At 40.1% G+C, this 14,813-nt stretch overlaps 1 protein-coding gene across 2 annotated transcripts in view; it reads left to right on the plus strand.

The window, feature by feature from the left end:
• Window positions 1–13,275, plus strand: part of LOC101860201 (ATP-dependent zinc metalloprotease YME1L) — a 34,305-nt gene extending 21,030 nt beyond the window's left edge. For both annotated transcript variants that reach the window (XM_005108879.3, XM_005108880.3), the window contains exons 14-20: window positions 73–185; window positions 746–790; window positions 2,411–2,521; window positions 3,435–3,586; window positions 6,284–6,484; window positions 6,995–7,078; window positions 10,080–13,275. In XM_005108879.3, coding sequence (XP_005108936.1) covers window positions 73–185; window positions 746–790; window positions 2,411–2,521; window positions 3,435–3,586; window positions 6,284–6,484; window positions 6,995–7,078; window positions 10,080–10,226 — 853 coding nt within the window. In that variant the 3' untranslated portion in view covers window positions 10,227–13,275. The remainder of the gene's footprint in view (window positions 1–72; window positions 186–745; window positions 791–2,410; window positions 2,522–3,434; window positions 3,587–6,283; window positions 6,485–6,994; window positions 7,079–10,079) is intronic.
• The last annotated feature ends 1,538 nt before the right edge of the window (window positions 13,276–14,813 follow it).

A 14,813-nucleotide genomic window follows, 5' to 3' on the forward strand; every position in this document is an offset into this window, starting at 1 on the left:
ATAATTCCTTAGTTGCTCTATGTTTTTTGCCTTCTCATGCGGTATTCTTACCCTCCTACCCCTTCTGTGCAGGGCTCTACGGCGGCCAGGCAGGTTCGACGTCGAGGTGACCGTGGCTCTTCCTGATCTGAAGGGACGCAAGGAAATTATTGAGCTTTACATCAGCAAAATAAAGAAAGACCCCAGTATGTGCATTATATAAATTTAATTTATTATTATAATTATTATTATTGTTATTATTTCCTCTCATCAACGTTTCCATTTGTTAGTAGAAGGGCTGTTTGTTATTTATAGAAGTCTTTGAAACGAGAACATGCTGTGTTTACTTTGTTTCGACTAGTTCCACATGAAGTGAGTCGTTTTATGGCTGATCCATTTTTTACATTAGCACAGGAACGATCATGCTGTTAGAATGAATTGTCGATTTCGAACATGTGCTTACAAGTGGTAATTACTTGAGAAAAATTCCATTCCACGCTGCACTCTTGGAGCAATTGTTCAGACTTTTACCCAGCATGTTATTAGCCGGAGATCACTGTATTATTACGATTATTTGTTGAGTGGGGAGGGAGCAAAGGGGCCAACTCCAGGCTGTGTGGGGAATGATATCCCTCCTAAACGGTCTAGATAATGTCTGTGAAGGTACAAAACAGTTACAGTTTACCTCTATTGCAACACAGTGTACTTTTTCATTCGACTGATATCTTTATATTTAATTGTGTATTTGACTCTTCTGCTTTTGCAGCTGTGGATGTTGATAAGCTGGCCAAAGGTACTACAGGTTTTTCAGGTGGGTCATTTCTCTTCTCTCACTCTTTGATTGCTGTTGTTGTATTGTTAAAAATGTGAATACTTTTTTTATGCCTGTCGTAGATATTTTTAGTTGGCTTTTGGGTGCTGTAATGTGTAAGCGTCAAGGCTGCAATTGTCTGATATATTCGAGCCCCCTGTAAAATGGTGCCTTGGGAGATTTGTAGTGTGGGATACATGCAGATATGAACTTTGCTAAAGGAGCTAATCCATCCGCAACTGATTCTCTACTTTTCCTCAACCCATTGCATATTTTTCTTCCTTCAGGGCTGTGCCAGTTTAGTATTTTGGATTTGAATAAGTCCAAGCAATTATGAAATACTCAAGTGAGAACTCGAATCTTGAGTACAGGCTCTATATAGGTACCAGAAACTAAATGTTCAAAGTAGCTGTTGCCAAATTTATCAGTTCCATTTGAAAGGCCTATATCCACTGAGCATTTTGGTACCATTCTTTTACCTCTCAGTCAATTTTTAAGAAAATGGTAGTTGTTTAAAATTTGATAAAATTTGTTAAAGTCAGTCACTGGCTGCATTCCCATGTTTGACAGACAATAAAAGAGTACCAAGAGCACTAAACATCTCCACATTAACAGAGTACAATCACTATAACAAATATATGGAGCCTAATTTTTTTCAAGACTGTGAGATCATTACAAATCAGTATTTTATCGCCTCAAACACGATGATCTGTCGTTATTTCGACAAAAACACAGAGCGTTGACCAGGCCGGCGCCGCACCGGGCCCCGCGGCGAGCGAGTCGGCTCTATACTGTACTGTACCCCGCGTGCGGGGTCACATGCTTTCTGAGTCTCGCGGAAGGATTGATGAAAAATAATTCCAAGCTGATTACTTTATTCTAATAGGAAATAAGCTGATCTTTTATTGAATATATTTTTTAAGCCGGTATTTTACATATTATGTGTAAAAAGTGATCTTTAAACATTTTGACAGTATTTTTTAAGGCTTTCTATTTAGACGCCAAAGGCCAAATACATACCACAGGAAAGCCCGTTTAAAGCTCTACAGTTCTCCGCCAATGAAAAGACGGTATTTAATCATCCCTTGTTCCGCGAAGCATTTGAATGCACCCATGTCAATTTTTCAACCGGCCGACCACGCATTCCGACCGCGAGGGACTTTGCTTTCGTCGGCGATTCTCCAGCTCCTACTAATCGGACATAAAAACAACTTACACCATTATAACGAGGAAAAGCTGAACTTTTACAAGGTGTACGGCATTTGGTGCTTTATAGCGAAAGAGCAAAGAAACAGCGATCGGAATTACCCCGATTTCACCGATACCACACGGTCGGAAGGCCACGAGGCCGTGTTTACGCGACCTACTCTATATGTTATACTTTCCTGATGCCTACACTAAACTTGTTAGATTACATTGTCTGCCATCTTGGCTATTGGTAGACAGGTAGAGACTAAATACAAACTGGCCAGTCTTGCCTCATCCAGATTTGTCTCGCATGATTGCTATGCACAGGGAAAGAAGTGTCACCAGCTTTTAAAAGTGATTATGGGATGGACTAGGAATGTTGACAGGGCTTGTTGAAACATTTTGACAGCGTGTTGACTTGATGGTTTTCAGGGGCAGAGTTGGAGAACTTGATCAACCAGGCTGCTCTGAAGGCTGTGATTGACGGTCGGGAGACAGTGACCATGTCACATTTGGAACACTCTCGGGACAAAATCATCATGGGTAAGGAAAAGGGGAAGACCTTTTTGTCTTTCGGTGTACAGGGGCATTGAAGCCAGACCAATTAATGTCTTCCTGTCTCTCTTATCTCTCTCCCTTTTCTCCCACTCCCTCCCTCTCATTTGCTGGTTTCCATCACAGGAAAGACAGCATACCTAGCTCTGTGTCATGACATGAATACCGTGGAGATTGAGAATCTTCTGTTATAGTCGACACATTTCGATTGTCATGGTACAGATACTTTCTACTCTTCTGTTTTTATTAGTGGTTGGAGGCTGCAACCAGTAGGTCGTGTGTCCCCCCCCCCCCCCCCCCCCCCCCGGGGCAATGCCACTGACTGTAGTGTCTTTAGGCCATCCCCAAAGGGGGGACATTTCTCATTCATGCACAGTAGAATTGTAAATGGGCTGATTCATCATGTCACGTTCACAACTGTGCCTTATCTACAACTGGGAACTGCTGCTCTTTCTTTCCTAATCCTTACTATTGTCATTTTCCTCTACTTCTTTTGTATGTTTGTCACACATTTGTGACCTGCTATTTCCGAAGTACCTTGATAGTCGAAGCAGACTTTGTGCTGTTGAAGCTAGAGAGGTGAGCAGAGTAAGTCTGATTCCCTGTAAAGACTTCTCTGTTGACACCCACCCCTTGACGCTCATATGACCGTATGCAGTTGCGAGCGCCGTAAAACCCTCTAGTAAAACTAAACTAAAACTGTTGTTTCCGTCAGTCTGCCTTGCTTTTTTATCACAAGCACTTAAGACTTTGCCACCTCATTTTGGGGAAAATCCAATGAAACTGGGTGGTAAACATCGGCAATCTGCAAGATAAGGTGTCAAAGTGTTAATGGCTGCTATACGGTTGAAGTGCTTGTCTTTGCCCAAACTCTAGTAATTTACCTTCATTGTTACATCAGGTCCAGAGAGAAAGCATCGTATTCCAGATGAAGAAACCAACTGGATCACGGCGTTCCATGAGGCCGGACATACTTTGGTCGCGTTCTACACAAAGGATGCCACGCCTCTGCACAAAGTCACAATCATTCCTCGTGGGCAGTCTCTTGGACACGTAAGTCTCTCTCTCTGTGTCTATGTCTGTCTCTCTTTTTCTCTGTCTGTCTGTCTCTCTTTTTCTCTGTCTGTCTGTCTGTCTGTCTGCCTGTCTGTCTGTCTGTCTCTCTCTCTCTCTCTCTCTCACTCTCACTCTCACTCACTCACACACACACACACACACACACACACACACACACACACACACACACACACATGCGCTATTACATTGCTCCCTCCCTCTGTCCCTCCCATTTGCTGTTTTCGTTCATAGTTAAGACAATACCCAGTTCTGACAGAAGTCATGACATACAATGGAAATTGACAGGCAGCTGTTGCAGGTGACCCATCTTCCTTGTCATGACACAGAAACTTTTTACTCATCTATTTTGTTGCCGTCACTAGAACTTTGGCTCTCACACTTTGTAGAATAACATTGCAGTTATGTTTATCCAGAGAGCATTTCTGTCTTTTTGTTAGGGGAGTTTACTTATTTTGGAGAGTATTTCTCTGTCTGTTTGCTGGGATGAATCCTGCACAGGCTGCCTCTTTAATGTTTTAAATTTTATTGGTTTGGATAACATTTTCACCATGATTATATTAGGGTGATTTTACCATGGTTGAGGTGTGTAATGTTTTTCCACCATATTGTTCACGTCTTCACCACAATTGAGGTTTGTAATGTTTTTTTACTCTGATTGAGGTGTGGAACATTTTTCACCATGATTCAGATGGATTTGGGTCCCCCCCCCCCCCCCCCCCCCCGGGGCAATGCCACTGACTGTAGTGTCTTTAGGCCATCCCCAAAGGGGGGACATTTCTCATTCATGCACAGTAGAATTGTAAATGGGCTGATTCATCATGTCACGTTCACAACTGTGCCTTATCTACAACTGGGAACTGCTGCTCTTTCTTTCCTAATCCTTACTATTGTCATTTTCCTCTACTTCTTTTGTATGTTTGTCACACATTTGTGACCTGCTATTTCCGAAGTACCTTGATAGTCGAAGCAGACTTTGTGCTGTTGAAGCTAGAGAGGTGAGCAGAGTAAGTCTGATTCCCTGTAAAGACTTCTCTGTTGACACCCACCCCTTGACGCTCATATGACCGTATGCAGTTGCGAGCGCCGTAAAACCCTCTAGTAAAACTAAACTAAAACTGTTGTTTCCGTCAGTCTGCCTTGCTTTTTTATCACAAGCACTTAAGACTTTGCCACCTCATTTTGGGGAAAATCCAATGAAACTGGGTGGTAAACATCGGCAATCTGCAAGATAAGGTGTCAAAGTGTTAATGGCTGCTATACGGTTGAAGTGCTTGTCTTTGCCCAAACTCTAGTAATTTACCTTCATTGTTACATCAGGTCCAGAGAGAAAGCATCGTATTCCAGATGAAGAAACCAACTGGATCACGGCGTTCCATGAGGCCGGACATACTTTGGTCGCGTTCTACACAAAGGATGCCACGCCTCTGCACAAAGTCACAATCATTCCTCGTGGGCAGTCTCTTGGACACGTAAGTCTCTCTCTCTGTGTCTATGTCTGTCTCTCTTTTTCTCTGTCTGTCTGTCTCTCTTTTTCTCTGTCTGTCTGTCTGTCTGTCTGCCTGTCTGTCTGTCTGTCTCTCTCTCTCTCTCTCTCTCACTCTCACTCTCACTCACTCACACACACACACACACACACACACACACACACACACACACACACACACACATGCGCTATTACATTGCTCCCTCCCTCTGTCCCTCCCATTTGCTGTTTTCGTTCATAGTTAAGACAATACCCAGTTCTGACAGAAGTCATGACATACAATGGAAATTGACAGGCAGCTGTTGCAGGTGACCCATCTTCCTTGTCATGACACAGAAACTTTTTACTCATCTATTTTGTTGCCGTCACTAGAACTTTGGCTCTCACACTTTGTAGAATAACATTGCAGTTATGTTTATCCAGAGAGCATTTCTGTCTTTTTGTTAGGGGAGTTTACTTATTTTGGAGAGTATTTCTCTGTCTGTTTGCTGGGATGAATCCTGCACAGGCTGCCTCTTTAATGTTTTAAATTTTATTGGTTTGGATAACATTTTCACCATGATTATATTAGGGTGATTTTACCATGGTTGAGGTGTGTAATGTTTTTCCACCATATTGTTCACGTCTTCACCACAATTGAGGTTTGTAATGTTTTTTTACTCTGATTGAGGTGTGGAACATTTTTCACCATGATTCAGATGGATTTGGGTCCCCCCCCCCCCCCCCCCACACACATTTTTGTGGTCCTGACATGTTTTTCACCATGAGTCTGTGGGCTTTAGACGTTGGTTTTCACCATGATTCTGTGGTCTTCAGACATTGGTTTTCATCATGATTCTGTGGTCTTCAGACATTGGTTTTCACCATGATTCTGTGGTCTTCAGACATTGGTTTTCACCATGATTCTGTGGTCTTCAGACATTGGTTTTCACCATGATTCTGTGGTCTTCAGACATTGGTTTTCACCATGATTCTGTGGTCTTCAGACATTAGTTTTCACCATGATTCTGTGGTCTTCAGACCTTGATTTTCACCATGATTCTGTGGTCTTCAGACATTGGTTTTCACCATGATTCTGTGGTCTTCAGACATTGGTTTTCACCATGATTCTGTGGTCTACAGACATTGGTTTTCTCCATGATTCTGTGGTCTTCAGACATTAGTTTTCACCATGATTCTGTGGTCTTCAGACTGCCTTCATCGATGAGAAGGAAGTGTACAACAGGACCGTAGCCCAGCTGAAGGCGTCCATGGACACTGCAATGGGTGGCCGGGCGGCGGAAGAGGTCATATATGGCATGGAGAAGGTGACCACTGGTGCATCCAACGATCTACAGATGGCCACACGCGTTGCCACTGCCATGGTCATGGTCAACGGCATGTCCGACAAAGTGAGTGACTGCAGGAAGCTTTTGTTTTATACATTTCTGAGGAACACTGCTCTTACTTTTATCCTTGCGGAAACAGGGTACAGTGGATTGTTCAGTGTATGCATAGTTTGATTTAAAGTAGTTTGCTTAATGCTCAATACAGTTCCAATAGTTACATGCATAGAATGTTAAAGAATAGCATAAACATACTTAATATAACTCCAATACAGTTAATACACATACGTGGATGAAATTATAAAGCACAATGAGACACATTCATTTTAAGACCAATGCAGTTTATACATACGTGCAGAGAATGATAAAGAACCGGGACACATACTCAATGTAACTAGACCTATACACAAATGACAGAATTATGGACATTCATGGATGATATTATTATTAACCTCTTCTTGACAGATTGTTCTGTAAGTTTTATTGTACCCAATGATAATGTGAGTTGTTGATATGTGTGCATCTGCTTATTGTGCCAGTCAGGCTCCCACATGAAAACTCGTATTTGTTCTTCAGGTTGGCCTGCGATCTTTCAGTGATATGGACATCAGCCCTGCTCAGAGAGAAGCCATTGACAATGAAATCAGGCGTCTCCTTTCGGTGCGTAGTTTTTGTAAAAATTGTCATCGTTTTCCTCGTCAGGCAACAGTTAAGTCACTGACAGATACAATTAGTGTTTGAAGTTAAGTAGATTTTTTTTTTTCTGTATTCTTCGTACAATGATACTCTAGTATAATTTACTGTAGATGCTAAATATGGAGCGAAAGTCTTTTATTTTGTATATATTTTTCACTTAATGTATTATGAAAACAGGGGCTCTCGTGGCCTAGAGGTTAAGGTGTTGGCTTTTCATTCAAAGGTCCCGGGTTCGAATACGGGTAGTGACCGAAAAATTTCTTCTCTAAATTTGTCTCCTTTCACCTCCTTTCCTGCTCCCTAACAATTTTTCTGTCGTCTGCTTTCGTCTCCTCTTTCTGCTCCCACTCCCTCATCTCCTTTGCCCCCCTCCTCTGGGCTCCTGATTCTTTCTACAGCCTTTCTACTGCTACTCCTTGGCTTCTTCTTACTGCTGTCTTTCAGCCACACCCCTGATTTTCTGGTAGGAAAGATCTACACCTAGCCTTCTCGGACAAGGGCGAAAAATCTCGGAGGGCCCATGTGCAAGTTGCGCACGTTAAAGATCCCTTGGTGGTCTAAAATCGATAAGAGTATTCCTTAGCCACCACCTGGGCAAAATTCAAAATTTCCTACCAACAGAAAAAGTTAAGTGTGTCCCGCACGCTCATATGACCTTATGCAGTTGCGAGTGCCGTAAAACACTTATATAAAAGCAAACAAAAAATAATATGAAATCAAATTGTGGTTGCCAATAAGGGAGTTCCTCTCTCATTTGTACCGGGAAAAGTCTGCACTGCTTTCTCTAGCATTTTTTAAGTGAACATATGTGTGGCTGTCCAGGAAAACCCTTCACATGGGTCACTCTATCACTTTTGAGTTATTTACATATTTGGATTATGCATTCAATTCTGAACATTTTGCTTTTTATTTGACTAGATTATCTTCAATAGATCAAAAGTTATGGCCTTTTATGTGTGGTACCCTCCGAAAAGTCACTTTTGAGAAAACAGCACTTAAAAGTTGGCCTTCAGATTTGAGGCCCCCCCATGTGTTAATGATGTTAGTAAAACACAAAAATTGCATGCAAACCATTCCAAAGCATTTAATTACAACATAGTGGTTAGTTGAAGAGTTAAAACAAGAATTTATGAGGTTGAATCACTTACAGTGGTGCATTCTGCCTGGCATCATTTGAATTTCACTTGACGTGATGAATATAGAATCTATGTTATAAGTTATAGCTTACTTGTTGAAAACAAAGACGGCGTGCATTTTAAAATTGAATTACAACCAAACAAAAAGATAAATTAATGAAACTGTTTCACCATGTACGGTTAGCTAGATATCTAGATCTAGATTTCTATGTATTGCGAAGTGTTTTTATTGCTGTTGTGTCGTGTTATCGAATCATTGATGAGCAACGACAGTCTCCGATTTACAAGAGACTGCTCGACTATTTTATCAACAAAACAAGATAAATGAATATACAAACCAATAATTAATTTAAATAGATAGAGTATAACATCTGAAGACAAGGAATCTAAAGTTTAGTGCTAGATCTAGACACTAGATCTAGAACTAGACTAGATCTAGATCTAGATCTTAGATCAGATCTGCCTACAGTCCTACAGTACAGGTGTTTTGGTAGATCTAGATCTAGATCTAGATCTAGATCTAGATCTATGATTTAGATCTGGATCAAGGTCTAGGTCTAGGCCTATTCTGATGCAGATCTAGATATGTGGATTTGTAAACAATAAAAACATAATTTCTATTCACCTTTCCTATAAATTTGAATCAACAAAGCAGAAATTCAACAGAGAGTAACCCTAACTTACGAGATCCAGGCCTGTGGACATCAAACATGTTTGTATCGAAACAACAACCAGATCTAAGTTCCCACTTACCAGAATTAGATTCCTCATCACCACTTGATAAATCATCCTCATCGTCATCTCTTGATCCAAAATATGAATCCACAACTTCATGGTATGCTTCTGAATCGGCTCGATTTAAATTTAAAAGCTTTGCAATCTCATCATCGGTGCTAAACACGGAGCTCGCCATCCTGAACGTTCATCAACTGCATGAAGTGTGATGAGTGAAACAAAACTCGCGCGGTTGGGAGAGAAGTTTCTTTGTCTATGAATAAACTTGATAAAACTAAGATAAACTATATAATTATCATTTTCTAAATATAAAGTTATAAGTTTTGCATCAATTAAAGTGAGCAAAACGGGTTTTTGATGGCAGTATTTGCCTCAGAATGTCGGACTTTTCAACGAGATGCGGAATACCACAGGTCACCTGTGTAAATTGGATGCGCACTACTTGTACATGTCACGTATTTATGCGCAAACGTCATAGTTAAAAAGTAGAAAGAAAGACCTTTGTTTTGGTATGAGGCACGACCTAGTTTTACATTATGAGCGTGTTCAAATCGCGTAATGGAATCGGGGGTTTGACAGACAAAATCAGGTGCTATTTTTCCTCATCGGTGCTGAAAACCTTAATTAGGGGGACTTCAAATTACACTTTGAAAATACATTTCTAAACTGATTTAAAGAATAAGATTAAAAGAAAATGAAAGATAAATGAATGAAGAAACCAATCATGATAATATCTCAAATTCGACCAAAATGATGAAATTTGACTTTGGAAGCACATAGCTCAAGACTAGAGCCAGCGACTTCCGACGGGTTATCCCAGACGGCCACACATATTGTGGCATGGCATGCTGTTGATGAATGCAAAATCAATGAATTGACCAGCGGTAAATATGTGATAATAATTATTATTATTATTTTAAAAGAATATTTCAATTCAGTTGAGTTTTCTTTGAGTTGAGGAGGTTGGTTTAATTTAAGTAAAGTGCCTTAAACAATCTGTTTATTTTATTGCCAACATCTTCAATTGGAAATGTCCCTGACAATATTGATAATGGTTAAGATTTCAAATGAAACCTCTGGCTTGCTGTGTCCAGGACTCGTACGACCGGGCCCGGAACATCCTGAAGCAGCACCAGCAGGAGCTGAACAACCTGGCCCAAGCGCTGATAAAGTATGAGACTCTGGACAAGGATGAGATCAAGACTGTCATCGATGGGAAGAAACTCAACAGAGCCCTCTGACCAGCAGCACCTCTAGAGATCTAAATACAAGGAATGTTGCACTGTTTTCTTTGTACTGTCTGTCTTGATTTGGCTGGTTGATTTTTATTTCACTATTTTTCTTCTTTTTTTTTTATTACAAAGAAAAAAAAATTGGAGGGGGGGGGGGGGTGTTGTAATACTTTTTAGAAGTCTGTGCTGTATTGGAACATAATTACAGCATTTGAAAACATGGGAAGGCTAAGCTTTAAAGTAAAACAAAAGCATTAACTGCTCAGTGTAAGACTTCTGCGTACATCGTTTTTCAAAGTGACATCTGGCGGAGTCTTACAATGAGCAGTGGGCATGAACACTTGTGAGTTGTGTCAAACTGTGGTCTGTCTCTAATGACAAGGGCAAAATTTATAATTCAGAAAGAGAAAGAGCAGCGAAATATAGGCAGTTTTTTTCTATATATTTATTTAATTTCTATAGTGGTACCATTATCATTCTAGCTAAATATGCAGTAGCAAAAAATGAGGCATTATTCTGATCTTTTCCTATGAAGATTCACTTGTCAATATTTTCTTCATGATATTGGCATTGTAGTTGTTTTTTTGGGTCTGCTTTCAAAGAAGGTGTGTTCATTCTACTGTTTTACTAATAACTAATAGTTTCTTAGTGAAGAACTCTGTACCGGTATACAGTAGAGTCTGTTGGCATGTGTTTTCTTTTCAGCACTGATCGAATGCTGCTGTGTTAAGATACGTCAAAATAATTTGTTGACTCAACATGATCACTCACTAAGAAGAATAGAGATGAAAGTTTTTGTGGGTGGTTGAGATACTTAGTAAACATCATGTAGCAAACTTTTTTTCTCTCCACAATGAGTTTAGTTGTCTAATTTTCCCAACCTAATTTGTTTGGTAGATCATTCTGACCATCGGTAAGAGTGGCAGCTAGGGCTACGTGTCTGCCCCTTTATTTCCTTACGAGTTTTGATTCAGTATTGTGTAATGTGTCAAATGTCACGTCATAGTTGCTGTGTTAAGGTGTGGATTGTTCATGAGTGGCTTCTAGGCATGAGCGGAAAATGAATTATGGCGATGCTTGAGTTAATCTGTTATGTCGGAGCTGGACCGACAGCTGTGGTGTAGCAGTTAGTGTGGAAAAGACACAAGTTAGATTCCCATGTGTGAGGTATTTTTAAATCAAGCATAGAATCTTATGTCTTTCCGCTGGGCTGGGACATTGTATCTCTCTCGGTCGGGGTTGGCCCTTACAGGCAGGGTTGAAGCCGCCCCGTCCTAAATGAGCTAATTTACTGAATTGTATTGATGTGGGCTAAAATATCTACAATTTCCATGACAGTTAAATCTTTCTGCTGGGTCATCTTACAGCTATTGTACCATTAGAAGTTGTTTTTTTTTGTGTTTAAACACGAAGGGGTTGTCCTGGGGGGGGCTGTTAATTCAAGGGGGTTCCAGATTTGACTTAATGGCTTGTCACAGTGGTTTTGTATTTTCGCGGTAGGCCAGTGATTGGTTGGGTGGTGAATCACATGCTGGTTTCAGAAGGGTTGGGTTGGGTTTTTTTTTACTTATATGAAACTTGTTGAGACAACAAATGTTTTGAGAACACCACAAATGTGAGTAAAAGTTGTGTATCTATCATGTGCATTTTGTCATGTGTGCTCCTCATTTTAGAAGCACTTCATTTGAGTATTGTTTAGCCTTGAAAAGATTTGCAAGGAAATTTGTTTTTTCCATTGTTTTTCTTTCAAACCTTGGAATCTATTTATCTGTTGGAAAATGCATTTAGAAGAGATAGCTGTTTATACGCTGGGAAGATTAGAGAAATGTTAATTTACTTTGCTCACTGGACTTGATGAGTGTTGACGGGTACCAGGTTAGAAACTTGTGTATATCATGTAAGGTTATGCCTTGATTTGTGGGGGTGTTTTTCTGTATTCATTTTAACCGAAATCTTTCGTCTTGTGTGTTTAATCTTCCGAGCTTATTGAGAATGCATTCACTCTGTTAGGGGATGAAAGCAAATGCTGTTGACAGGTTATCTATTTTTGTTTTTACTTGATTGGTTTGTTTATTTTTAAATTTATTTTTCATCAGTTTAAAATAACCATTATTTGTTGTGATTGTGCTTCTCTGAGAGCCTCCAAATTGTTCATCCTGTGGTTTGTTGGGGAAATGTTGACTCTTGTGGCTGTGTTTTCGTTGATGCTTGTATCTCGGTTTTGGTTGATGAGTTTTGTCTTAGATGTTGGTGGCTTGGGAAGTAACCTTATCTCTGTCAAGAGAGGTGTAAAGTTTGCAAACCAAACAAGGACTGATTACTGTTGTGAGGGGAGGTGGGGGAGGGGGGCTGTTGGTTCCCAGTCAATCTAGTAAAGCAGCGTTTCTTGATTGCTGTTTTTAAAGTCTGGTTTTAAAGATACTTTTACTTTTTCATTGGTTTCTTTTATGTTTCAGAGCTAGTTTCTCTTGCTTTAGGTGGTTCCAAATTCACGACAATCATGTGAATGAGCTGTTTTTCTTTTATGTTGGGTTTTCAGTTCCATTTCTGGAACGGTTTCTTTCAACTTTGTGTCCTCATGCATGTGGCCCACTGTTACAGTGACTTTTTGTTTTTTGCATCAGGCAGAGTGGTTAAACTATGACAGAATACAAAGACAAAATGATTGTTCAAGTGAATACTTTTGTTACTCCGGTCATAGCTGTTAAATATTTGCCTCAAATGATTGAGCCAGTTCTGGATGAGACATGACTGAAGAAATGGGTGAACATCTGATACTTCTATTTCTGGATTTCCTTGTTGGTATCCAGCCATCAGAAGGTCAAAGTTAAAAGGGTTTTTTTACCATCTGGATTTGTTTAGCCGGGATCATTAATTTTTGGAGTGCCGTGGTATGGCTTGTCTTTTAGTGGTATTACGGATAGGTTTTATGCACAGGAATCTTCCTAAGCCTATTGCCTGTTGGGTACCTAATGTATTTCTTGGGGAATGTTGAAGCCACCCCGATTAACATCTTTTATAATGAAAAAAGTCAAGAATAAACCATTGTACAAAGATCTGCTACTGCTTTTTGTGCTTTTTTTATGTCAATTTGTAAGTGTAAGTTAGTCCTGTCCTGTCTGAAAAACGTATGGTGATATTTCTCTCTGCAGACTTGTGTGTTGCGCTATGGTCTGTCCTGGTAAATGTTGGAAAAGTACATAGCAGCCGAAGACATTGCATAGGGAAAACTACTTCTATCTCACCACCCTATTCTCTCAATCTCTCTCTTTTTGCGTGGCGTGCAACACAAATTTCACAGTTCGGCACATCCTAATGGAAAATGTGTCGAATTTAATGATGTTTGTAAGAAATATTTTAAATGTAAAGATATTAAGACCCTTTTTGACATCGTAGGCCCTAGAAAAATTTTAAGTTATATAAAAGAAATTGGACTATTTAATAGAATGAAAATATATAGTTATCACTATCAGTGTATATATACATACACTGAAATTAATATTGTATATACAAATGTAAATAAGCCTTTTCCATATTTACAAAAACTTTTATAAATGTTTGTTCGTCTTTTTAGCATAATAAAAATAGTGTGATCGTGTGCCGTTGCGAGCTCCGAAAGACTCTTACTAAAAACATGTCTGATTTTGTAGCGGTGAAACCTGTTGGCGCTTAAATGACCAAAATTGTGTCGATAGTGCTGTAAATCATCTACTCAATCAATCAATCAATCTCTCTCTCTCTCTCTCTCTCTCTCTCTCTCTCTCTGAGCTCTCTCTCTCTCTGAGCTCTCTCTATCTCCCTCCCTCTTTCTCCCCCCCCCCTGCCTTCTCTCCCGCTCTCTCTCTCTCTCTCTCTATAGCCCTCCTCCTCCTTTGTTTTGCTCAATGTAAGTGGTGTAGCAGTTACACTCTTCGTCATCTCAAGCAGAACAACGGAGTTCAATTCCCTGGAGGGGAGGCTTTTGTGTGTTTATTTTTTATCTACGTCTGTCTCTCGGGATTCATATCCCAGTCGGTACTTCCTGGGCTGGTCCTGACAGGAAGGCTTGGAGAAACCCGCCTCCTAAATGATTAGGAGTGTCAATAGAAGGGAAAGTTACAGCGGTGGGTGGTTGGCGGGGACTCTGGTGTGGTTTGCTTCTTTTTTCCTATCAAATATCTATCGTCTTTATCTTCCATCCTTTTTTGTGTTTGTTACTCTCTTGTAACACCCTCCATGCAGTTGCGAGTGCCGTAAAACCTCTACTAAATAAAAAATAAACTCTAATCTTCGGCACTTGACCTTATTGTGTTGCGAGTGCCGTAAAACACTTACTAAAACCAAGTTACAGCTACACTTCGCTCTCATGATATATGGGTGACCAGGATCATTACCCCCTCTACCTCCTTCGAACACAGCTTTGTATTAAAAAGAAAGGAAATGGCCTCATCAAAATATTTAGACCGCCTGTTTTACTTTGACTTCATTATACAGTATATACGTTAATTGATATTGTCACTAACAATTTGGAGAGATCAACCCGACTTGTTTTCTTTATTATTAATTATCACCATTCCTTTCTCTCTCTCTCTCTCTCTCTCTCTCTCTCTCTCTCTC

This window comes from Aplysia californica, unplaced genomic scaffold (assembly GCF_000002075.1).
Source record: "Aplysia californica isolate F4 #8 unplaced genomic scaffold, AplCal3.0 scaffold00730, whole genome shotgun sequence".
Lineage (NCBI taxonomy): Eukaryota > Metazoa > Mollusca > Gastropoda > Aplysiida > Aplysiidae > Aplysia > Aplysia californica.